The 12,210-nt window shown below is 39.5% G+C and overlaps 1 protein-coding gene across 1 annotated transcript in view; it reads left to right on the forward strand.

The window, feature by feature from the left end:
- Positions 1–12,210, forward strand: part of LOC124553352 — a 179,998-nt gene that overhangs the window by 75,410 nt on the left and 92,378 nt on the right. The window contains exons 4-5 of the mRNA XM_047127226.1: positions 2,034–2,129; positions 5,310–5,402. Coding sequence (XP_046983182.1) covers positions 2,034–2,129; positions 5,310–5,402 — 189 coding nt within the window. The remainder of the gene's footprint in view (positions 1–2,033; positions 2,130–5,309; positions 5,403–12,210) is intronic.

Raw genomic sequence — 12,210 nt, forward strand, 5'->3', positions numbered from 1 at the left:
TTTTTGTGACGGGAACAGGAAGAGAAATGACAAGGAGTGGTACAGGGTGTACCCTCCGCCACACACCTTACGTTGGCTTGCCGAGTATGTGTGTAAATGGAGATAATGTTGTGGTGAAGGTAAACAGAGGACTGTTTTATTGACAGAACACTGAGAAGATGTAACAGGTCGACCAGTGAGGCTCCCTACACTACTCTTGTCCATCCTCGTCTGGAACATTCCTGCATTGTCTGGGATCAGCACCAGGCGGGATTGAAAGAGGCTCTTCAAAAAGTTCAAAGAAGGGCAGCTCGTTTCATACTATTGCGAAATATGGGAGAGAGAGAGTCACGAATATGATATACGGGTTGTTTAAACAAAGGTGATTTTTGTTGCGGCGAGATATTTTCATGAAATTTCAGTTGCCAGCTTTTTGGGCTGAACGTGGAAATATTTTGTTGGTGCCAACCTGCATAGGACGAAATGATGATCATAAGAAAATAAGAGAAATAAAAGCTCTCACAGAAAGATTTAAGTGTTAATTTTCTCTTGAGCTGTTAGAGAGTGGAGCTGCGAGCAATAGTCTGAGGCTGGTTCGATTAACCCTCTGCCAGGCACTTAACCATTTGAGTCTCAACAACAAAAGTTCAATTTCAAAATTTTTCATAAGATTAACCTTTATTATCATAGTAAGCAACAAATACAAGAAGAAATTGACACAAAAAAATCAATATCAAAAGTGCATGCTGCCTCAGTGCTTTCATTTCAGAACCACTCATTAAAGCAGTGCTACTAATTCAACTTTAGGTATTCTTACTTTCAATGTCAATGATGTCCTCAAAATTATCACTATGAAAAAAAAGAGTTACAATCTCCAATTGCACCAAGTGACGTGGCACAGTGGTTAGCACACTGGACTCACATTCAGGACGACAATAGTTCAAACCCGCATCCAGCCATCCTGATTTGGGTATTCCATGACTTCCCTAAATCACTTCATGCAAATGCTAGAATGATTCCTTGGAAAGTGCACAGTCAACTTCCCTCTCCATCCTTCTCTGATCCGATGGGACAGATGACCTCGCTGTTTGGTCTCTTCCCCCCCCTCCCCCCCCCCCCCCCCCAACCATCTTACACTTCTGTAGTACAATCCCCGTACCATCTGTTGCTGAGAACACTTGTAGTGAGTGACAGCTACAATGCACTATGAAACTTCCTGGCAGATTAAAACTGTGTGCCCGATCGAGACTCGAACTTGGGACCTTTGCCTTTCGTGGGCAAGTGTTCTACCATTCTGGAAATATCCCCCAGGCTGTGGCTAAGCCATGTCTCCGCAATATCCTTTCTTTCAGGAGTGCTAGTTCTGCAAGGTTCGCAGGAGAGCTTCTGTAAAGTTTGGAAGGTAGGAGACGAGATACCAGCAGAAGTAAAGCTGTGAGTACCGGGCGTGAGTCGTGCTTCGGTAGCTCAGATGGTAGAGCACTTGCCCACGAAAGGCAAAGGTCCCGAGTTCGAGTCTCGGTCGGGCACACAGTTTCAATCTGCCAGGAAGTTTCATATCAGTGCACACTCCGCTGCAGAGTGAACATCTCACTCTACAATGCACTACATTCAAAGAAGTATCTCAGTGTATCACTAGATGTCTGTGTGTTGCAGAGCACATTTGGACCGTCAGTTTGGGAAACTATCTCAAATTGACTTGCAAAAACCACCTAAGCTACAGCACATGAGCATTGCTCAAAATATTCAGTTTTTTCTAGCTCTCTTTGTGCAAACTATTAGTCCTGGATAAAAATGAAATGGACTTTTTTTTGTATGAAATTTAATGTAGTTTGGTTCTGTACTGGGTATGTTGGAAAGAAACATTCAAAAGTAACCTCCAAATGCACCCCAACAATTATGAACTGAAACTGTCCTCTGAGTGCTATCCTTATTTCCTTCCACGTTCTTGTACTCTTGTACACTAGTCCCCATTCCCCCTCCTGTTCAAGAAAAGATAGTGCTCTGCTCCAAGTGTTGCTTAGTCTGATGCTGATGCTGTAATTTTTTTTCAGGATTTGGAGGATACATCATTATCAAATTTGGAAGTTACAAACAGCACTAAACAAGAAGCAGAAGTAACATTTGATGGGGATGGAGCTGAGAATTGTGTAAGTACTCGTTCTGTAGCATGATACGCACAGTAGAAAAACTAAGACTTGTTTCCTTCCATCTTGTTGTACACTTGTATACTAGCCTTCCCTTCCCACTCAAGAATATGCACAGAGGTGAGAAAAGTAATGGGATAGCGATATGCTGATATACGGACAGCGGTAGTACCACATACACGAGGTATAAAAGTGCTGTGCATTGGTGTAGCTGTTATTTTTACTCAGATGATTCGTGTGAAAGAGTTTCCGTCACGATTATGGCCTCATGACGGGAATTAAGACTTTCGAGGCAGAATGCTAGTTGAAGCTAGATGCATGGGACATTCCATTTCAGAAATCACTACGGAATTCAATCTTCTTAGATGCACAGTGTCAAAAGTGTGCCGAGAACAAATTTCAGGCATTACCTATCCCTACGGACAACACAGTGTCTGACGGCCTGTGCTTAACAAGCAAGGGCAGTAGGGTTTGCATAGAATGCTAACAGACAAGCAACACGGTGTGAAATGACCACAGCAGTCAATGTGGGACTTACGGCGAACACACCTATTAGGATGAGGTGGTGAAATTTGGCTTTTATGTGCTGTGGCAACAGACGAACGATGTGAATGCCTATGCTAACAACACGATGTCACCCACAGTGCCACTACCGTATTGGCTGGACCCTAGATGACTGGAAAATTGTGGCGCGGTCACACGAGTCTGGATTTCAGTTGGTAAGGGCTTACGGCAGGATTCAAGTGTGGCGCAGACCCTGCGAAGCCACAGACCCGAGTTGTCAACAAGGTACTGGGCAAGCTGGTGGTGGCTTCGTGATGATGTGGGCTGTGTTTATAATGAAATGGACTGCGTCCTCTGGAACTTCACTGGTCGTTTACTGGAAATGGTTATGGTTATCTATTTGGACACCAGTTGCCAGCCATTCGTTGACTTCATGTTCTCTGACAACAATGGAATTTTTATGGATGACAGTGTGCCATATCAGTGAGCCACAATTGTACATGATTGGTCTGAAAAAAATGGTGGACAATTTGAGCAAATGAGATGGCCACCCAGATCACCTGACATGAATCCCATTGAACATTTATGGGACATACGAGGTGCATTCAAGTTCTAAGGCCTCCGATTTTTTTTCTAATTAACTACTCACCCGAAATCGATGAAACTGGCGTTACTTCTCGACGTAATCGCCTTGCAGACGTACACATTTTTCACAACGCTGACGCCACGATTCCATGGCAGCGGCAAAGGCTTCTTTAGGAGTCTGTTTTGACCACTGGAAAATCGCTGAGGCAATAGCGGCACGGCTGGTGAATGTGCGGCCACGGAGAGTGTCTTTCATTGTTGGAAAAAGCCAAAAGTCACTAGGAGCCAGGTCAGGTGAGTAGGGAGCATGAGGAATCACTTCAATGTCGTTATCACGAAGAAACTGTTGCGTAACGTTAGCTCCATGTGCACGTGCAGCCCTTCCCGGACGTTTCTGTTGCAGTGAAGGAATGAATTTGTTCTTCAAAACATTTTTGTAGGATGCACCTGTTACCGTAGTGCCCTTTGGAACGCAATGGGTAAGGATTACGCCCTCGCTGTCCCAGAACATGGACACCATCATTTTTTCAGCACTGGCGGTTACCCGAAATTTTTTTGGTGGCGTTGAATCTGTGTGCTTCCATTGAGCTGACTGGCGCTTTGTTTCTGGATTGAAAAATGGCATCCACGTCTCATCCATTGTCACAACCGACGAAAAGAAAGTCCCATTCGTGCTGTCGTTGCACATCAACATTGCTTGGCAACGTGCCACACGGGCAGCCGTGTGGTCGTCCGTCAGCATTCGTGGCACCCACCTGGATGACACTTTTCGCATTTTCAGGTCGTCGTGCAGGATTGTGTGCACAGAACCCACAGAAATGCCAACTCTGGAGGCGATCTGTTCGACAGTCATTCGGCGATCCCCCAAAACAATTCTCTCCACTTTCTCGATCGTGTCTCAGACCGGCTTGCGTGAGCCCAAGGTTGTTTCGGTTTGTTGTCACACGATGTTCTGCCTTCATTAAACTGTTGCACCCACGAACGCACTTTCGACACATTCATAACTCCGTCACCACATGTCTCCTTCAACTATCGATGAATTTCAATTGGTTTCACACCACACAAATTCAGAAAACGAATGATTGCACGCTGTTCAAGTAAGGAAAACGTCGCCATTTTAAGTATTTAAAACAGTTCTCATTCTCGCCGCTGGCGGTAACATTCCATCTGCCGTACAGTGCTGCCATCTCTGGGACGTATTGACAATGAACGCGGCCTTATTTTAAAACAATGTACATGTTTCTATCTCTTTCTAGTCCGGAGAAAAAAAATCGGAGGCCTTAGAACTTGAATGCACCTCGTAATCAAGATTAATTTTAATTTTAAAAACCAACAGCCTCAGTTGCAAAGTTTACCTAGATGTAGCTAGATTTCAGTTGGGAAAGCCCAACCTTCTTCAGAATAAAAGTAACTAGCGAATATCCATAGTGGACGTCGTCAAGCTAAACTACAAATCCATAAATTATCGTCAGACTGTAAAAACTTATCTGAAACTGCCTCGGCCCCACTTCGCAACTGTGATGCGGCAGCCACGTGTGTGAGTTCCAGTACAGCACCCGTGGCTGCCGCATCGCGGTCGTGAAGTTGGGCCGAGGCAGTTCCAGATAAGTTTTTACAGTCTGACGATAATTTATGGATTTGTAGTTTTAGCTTGACGACGTCCACTATGTACAACCGCTAGTTACTTTTATTCTGAAGAAGGTTGGGTTATCCCGACTGAAACCTAGGTAAATCTAGGTAAACTTTGCAACTGAGGCTGTTGGTTTTTAAAATTAAAATTAATATTTTTACAGTTACTGACAGGGCTGTGAAATGTTGAAAATATTTAACATAGTCAAGAGGTCTGTTCATGCACAAAATCCTGCATTTGCAACACATTTGTAATTATGGATGGCTACAGAGCCAGCATAGCTCATTGTTTCTGCAGGGGACTTCCAATGAGTTGTTTGGTACATACCATGTCGAATCGCTGCACTGCAATGGCAAAAGGTGGTCCAACATGATATTATTATGTATCCCAAGACTTGTCACTTCAGTGTATAAATAGTGCTCTGCTTCAACTCTTGCTCAGTCTGATGCTCTAATTTTTTGCAGAATATGGAGGATACATCTACAATTTTGGAAGTTACGAACGACATCAAACAAGAAGCAGAAATAACATTTGATGAGGATGAAGTTCAGGATTATGTAAGTACTCATTCTGTAGCATTATATTTGCAGTTGGAAAACTAAGACTGTATACCACTTATGGTATTCTGACCACTTGCTATTATTCTGTGAGGCAGAAGAAATTTAGTAACACAAAAGTTCTAAGAGAATGTATCGCTACATGAATACTCTGCAGTTCACACTTAAGTGCTTGGCAGATGGTTCATTGAGAGGTTTAAATTTTCCCACCTCCGCGTTGCAAATGTTTTGAGTGAAAATGCCCAGTCGATGCGCTGTTGTCTTCATGTCAATTCTACCAACATTGAGAGTTGTTTAGTTCTTGGGGTTTTGTAAAATTCCTGGATTCATGTCTCGTCGCTGTGCAGCCTATGAAAAGGATTGCGGAAGACTCCCAAATAAATTCCAAAGTACAGTGCAGTTTTAACACCAATATATTTCCAGGACTCAGGTGTCCGAGCCTGGTGAACTTTCCCAGTTACATCCCGTGTACCCAAAGTTGACATCAAACGACACAAAGTTCACAACAATCAACAAACGAGTGAGCCTACAATACATTTGCTCGCGACCCTAGCCAAAAAACGAGTGCCCCAAGGCGCCTGCGTGACCTCTATGAAGATTACAATTTTATGTAAAATCACAATTAAAAGTTAAACCGAATATGAGATACACATTGCTAAAAATTTACAATCTCAGTGCTGAACAAGGTGAACCTATTTTCAACTTAGTTATGAGTTAATATAACATTTTCTGACCAATTATGTTACAGGTAACAATTACATTTCTAAATTTGTTTATGACAAATCAACTAGTGCCTGAATTTTAGTGCTAACACATACTGGAGATTCAATTAACATGCTTTATTTATATGTTCTATTTAATTTTCTGTAGTAATTTTATAATGATAGGTTTACTGGTACATCCTGACCATGTGCTCTATTTCTTTCGATTAGTTACAGTATTAATTTCACATTTCTATTATGTTTCTCACATAAGAACAATGTTAATCAGCAAAGCATCGTTTTCGAATTATATGTATACTGAAATAGTAGTTATTTCTGTATGTAATTTGGAAACAGATCAATTAGGACTGATGTTTATCTTTAATGCTCTCCGAGGGGTTCTGATAGGTATCAATGAGATACAGTAATATTTCAATACCCCCGAAGAGTTTTGCCTAGCCTGATAGACGAAACTCTTCTCACAGAAATATTAGTGTGACTGATTTGATACAGTACTAGTTGGACAAAATAACACTAACTGCGTATATCTTAAAAGGTACAAAATTGGATCATGAAACTTTACATACAGATAAATTTTCCAAATAGCTACAGACATATACATCAAGAAAACAAGAATTGGAAATATGAGATTACAAAGAAATTTCCAAACTTTTACAAAATCAATATTTACATCAAATTTTCTGAATGAATGTTTTTCTGAAACTATCACTTCTAGAGAGTCCATTAATTTTCCCTCCTTCAAACACTCAAACACAACTAAGCTAACAAATTACAAATTTGATTGAATTAATTACGTTGCACTTTTAAAGTGTCCATATGACATGTTCTAGAGTAATATTATCATATAAAAGACAGAAGAATAAAATTTATCCTAACAGTTTGCAATACCATAAAATATTTTACAAATCTTATCAGACATGAATAATCGAAATTATATTTGTATATTTATATTGTGACAGTATAGAAACTGTTCATTTATATCCAATCCGGGTTGTTGTCACAAGTATCTGAATATATTATGTATAGTCAATATTTCTTGGCTTTGTACATCAAATGAAATAACGTTTCAAAATGTTTACCACACATCCAGAAAGTCAGATCAAATTAACACCGAGAAATAGCTTCAAGGTTTTATAAATTGTGAGAAAATAATTAATACATAAAAAAAAAATCCTGGAAGTGGCAAGATACACTTAAGCAACTGAAAATGTAATTGTGCTATAGTTAGCAACCTTGCAGTAAGGAGGTTCTGTATATAAAAAAAAAAAAAACAGAACCTTGTCACATGGCATCTTATATTTCATTTCGTCAAAATCCTCAGTCTGTCTATTAAAGTTTTCATTTCCTACCCCTCGATACCAAACTACTCTCCAGATTGTGTCTTGTGAGATGCGACTAATGTAAAATAATAGTTTTTCAATGTGATTTGTGTGCTATGTGTTGTCATAGTTGTTCAAAATAACTCTCAAGCTTAATTTCACATCAGCATTTCCTTCAATCAAAATGTATAAGAGTTCTACTTCATGCGATTCAACTGATTCATTAGTTCCGTTATGTGTGACTGCAGAGTACCATAATCATCATAATTGTCTCAATCAAACGAATCATCAAAACCATTAATAAACGAGGGTTGAATACCACCGAACCACCTCAGCAGCATTGCATATCATATAATCTACACCTATCATCATCGTCATCATCATCATCCAAATACCCCTACGAAAATGCAAGCCAAAACAAAGCATTTTCCACCAATAAACCGTAAACATCAATTCATGTGAATCAGAAACAGGAATGAGTCTGCAACCTCAAATCCTTAATACAGATGCAAATCACATCACTTACCTTATTTCAAGACAATCCTCAACAATTCATAGCAATTTCAACATCTCTCTCGTGTGTACATAACTGAGTGAAACATGTATATAGTATATCGTGGTGGTAATCCCTTCTTAAGAGCATAAAACACTTCAACTCTTTCATAAACCATCTAATGTGTTCTTATATATAGTAACACATTAATTCAGTTGTCAATTGTATAACGGTATAAGAAGCAAAACATAGTAATTCCTTCCTTGTGGATAACATATTTAAGATAAAAAACAGTGAAAAGATGTATATAGTTCTTCTTAACTGCACAAATGTACCATAAAATCTTTAAGTATGTATTAATAAGCTTAGTGTATCTTCACACAATTCACCTTTCATTTCTGGATAAGCTGATATAAATAGAGTATGGTCTGTTGTCTGTAAAGATGTGTAACTGTTCCTCACTAGAAAATAGATATTGGCTTTTCCTGGCAACACAAGTTCAAATCATAGTCTTCACATATCAGTAATAGTCACAATCGGTAGGATGTAAATGTCAAATTATCAATACATCTGATGATGCAGATTACTCAATCAAAACAAAATGTATCTTATACTACAAATTAAATCACATGAAAATATCTTACATAACAAATACAAGCAAACATATGTATTGTTGGAAGTTTGTGTGTCAGAAAGGTATCGTAGAATGTGGCATCAGTGTTTTCGAGAAGAAAATGCCACATTAGCTGGGGCACCTTGCATAAGCCACACGCTTAGTACACAAAGATTGTGTACCCCCCTGAGGGATTGCAATTATTGCACATAAGGTTTCAACTGAGTGACATTTCTTAAACCAAATAGCTTTTTCTGATTTGGGATAGATAAGTCGGTAGGCGTTTGGATGTGGTTTCTCATAAACTTCAAATGGACCAATGTAAATATCGAAAAATTTCTTGATCTCTCTATTGATTGCCTTGGATTTCTCATAACTTTTGGTTAAGACTAAATCACCTACATTTTACTGTGTAAATTTTCCTTTTGAATCATGTTTAAGCTTTCTCTTGGCACAGTGTGTTTCAATATTTTTCTTTACTATTTCCATTCTCTCGTCTGGTGTTAACTCATTACAGACAGGGAAATTGATCAGTTCATACAAGATGTTTGGTGGGTGTTTGTTAAAATGGACTTCATAAGGTGCAAAGCCAGTTGTTGTACGTTGTAAGGTGTTAAAAACATCTTCAAAATCACATATGTAACTGGAGCAATTTGTATGATCTTTAGAGCAGTAAGTTCTACAAAGCCTGGCTATTTCATGCATATAGCACTCGGTTGGGTTACAAGATGGAGAATAAACAGAAATAAGGACGTGCTTAATGTCTCCATCTTTCATGAAATCTTTCCAAACATTAGATGTAAATTGGCTCCCATTGTCTGGAAGAATGGCTTTTGGTTTTCCAATCTGTGTGAAATAATCATTACAGAAACAGTTTAAAATTATCCTGCTTGTTGCCTTCTTTAGTGGATACAATTTTACTAGTTTAGTGCATAAGTCAACAACTACAAACAAATATGTATTGGCAATTGGCCAAACAAATCAATTCCTATGAGTTCCAGTTTGCCTAAATAACCTTGGTATTTCTGATTTGTGACATTTACTCTTTTGACACCAATCACATTTTTGTATAACCTGTCTTACTCTTCTAAACATACGAGGGTTGCCCAGTAAATAATGCCCCATATTTTTTTTCTCCAGAAGTATTTATTCCACAGCAATCAAATTTACATATGTGAAAGACTGATGTTTTGTCTACTTGCTTTATTTTTCCACATAATCTCCTTCAAGTTCGACGGCCTTTTTCCAGCGAGACACAAGAGCGTGTATTCCCTGCTGGTAAAAATCTTTACTCTGCCTACGGAGCCAGGTTGTCACTTCGTGAATCACTTCTTCGTCATCGGCAAAACGTCTTCCACGAATGAAATTCTTCATTGGCCCAAACGAGTGAAAGTCTGAAGGAGCCAAATCGGGGCTGTAGGGTGGCTGGGGTAACACTATCCAACCCAGTTTCGCGATGTGTTCACAAGTCCTCAAACTTGTGTGAGGACGAGCGTTATCATGCTGAATCAAAACATCCTGTGGGTTAACATGACGCCCAAGGCGCCGGAAGCGCTGCTTAAGTTTGTCTAATGTTTTCACATAAGCCTCTGAATTAATGGTACTGCCTTTTGGCATCACATCAATGAGAATTACGCCCTCACAATCCCAAAACACAGTCATCATGACTTTTCCGGCTGAAGGAACTGTTTTGAATTTTTTCTTCTGTGGAGAATAAGCATGACGCCATTCCATCGATTGTCTTTTTGTTTCGGGCTCAAAATGATGCACCCAAGTTTCATCACCTGTCACAATCCGTGACAAAAAGGCCTCCCCGTCAACGTGAAAGCGTCACAACAAATCGAAAGAAATGTCTTTTCTTTGGGATTTGTGATCGACAGTAAGACACCGAGGAACCCATCTTGCACACACTTTTGAGTATCCAAGCTGATTGATAATCACATCCACACTTCCTTTGCTTACTGACAACTCCAGTGCCAATTGTCAAGTCGTAATGCGTCGATCCCGTCGAATGAGAACATCAGCCCGCTGCAACATGTCAGGCGTGACAGCCGTGGGAGGCCTTCCCGACCGCGGCAAATCTCGGAGCTCCGCAGCACTGCCCTCTGATGCTTTCACCCTCTGTGCCCAGCGACCAACAGTACTCCTATCGACTGCAGATGTTCCATAGACGTTGCACAAGCGTTTATGAATATTGCCCACGGTTTCTTCCTCTGCTACGAGAAATTCAATCACTGCACGTTGTTTCTGACGGATGTCACTTGCAGACGCCATTTTAGAACATTCCTACACCACCGCTCTCTGTCGGAGGAAATTTAAACTTTGCGTACACACGCGGGAAACTTCAGATAACTCACACCTAAAGTGTCACATTTCTAATATTTTTTATTTCGGAGAAAAAAAATATGGGGCATTATTTACTGGGCAACCCTCGTATTATTAAAACAGACATTTTCCTTAAGTTTGTCAGTGCATTTCATGATTCCACAGTGTCCATAGCTGTCATGTGTGTACTTAATTAAAACGTCAACACTTTGTATAGGCCAACAAACCTTCCAGATGTCAGAGTCAGTGTTATGTCTCCTGAATAAAATACCTTTAAAGTTTTGATAATACATGCCAAACTTTTCATAACCCTTTTTGCCAATAAGGCTTTTCACAAGTTTCAAATCATCATCCTGGTTCTGGTATCTCCTAAGCTGACTGAAAATGTTAGTAATTTCCTTTTCACCCTTAATCCCTCTCATGAACATTATTTTAAACACTTTGTTATCCAATAGTTCTTCCTGACCACCCCCCACAGGTAATCTAGACAAAGCATCAGCAATTATATTCTGATCCCCTTTTATATACTGAATGCTATAATCAAATTGTTGCAAAAATATGGCCCACCTGGTTAATCTACTATTGAAAAGTTTACAGTCTTGAATATAACATAGTTTTGTGATCTGTGAAAACTATGACTTTATGACTTGCTAGATAGTTCCTGTATTTAGTGAAACCCCATACAATGGCAAGTAATTCCTTCTCAGTCACTGTGTAATTACGTTCATGTTTCTGCAGACCTCGGCTGGCAAAGCTGATTGAAAGATGTTCTATTTTTCCATCAATTTCCTTCTGTTGAAACAAATGTACACCCAATCTGTAATCTGAACTATCTGTCATTAGGCAAAATGGTAGTGAAAGGTCAGGTCTGTGGAGTAATTGACTGTTATTTAGTTGTTGTTTGATCTCATCGAATGCTGCTCGACATTGATCTGTCCATTCCCTTATGGTGTTCTTTTTTAATAGCTCTCTCAAACACTGTGCGTTTAAAGCTTGGGTGCTGACATACTTATGATAAAAATTACATAGACCATAAAATGACCTCAACGGTTTCTTGTTCTTTGGACATGGAAACTGGACAATTGCAGAAATTTTATCACTGTCAGGTAGAATGCCTTATCTGTTAATTATATGGCCTAAAAACTTCAAGTCTGATACTCCAAATTTGCATTTACTTAACTTAAGGGTCATACCGCCTTGCCTGAACTTATTGGCTAATTTGTACAAAGTATCAAGGTGTTCCTCCCAAGTTTTGCTGGTTATTAATATATCATCCACGTAAATAATTAGTTTAGATAGTAGTCCACTTCCAATCACATGATCCAAAGCTTGAATA

Source organism: Schistocerca americana, chromosome 11 (genome assembly GCF_021461395.2).
Source record: "Schistocerca americana isolate TAMUIC-IGC-003095 chromosome 11, iqSchAmer2.1, whole genome shotgun sequence".
Lineage (NCBI taxonomy): Eukaryota > Metazoa > Arthropoda > Insecta > Orthoptera > Acrididae > Schistocerca > Schistocerca americana.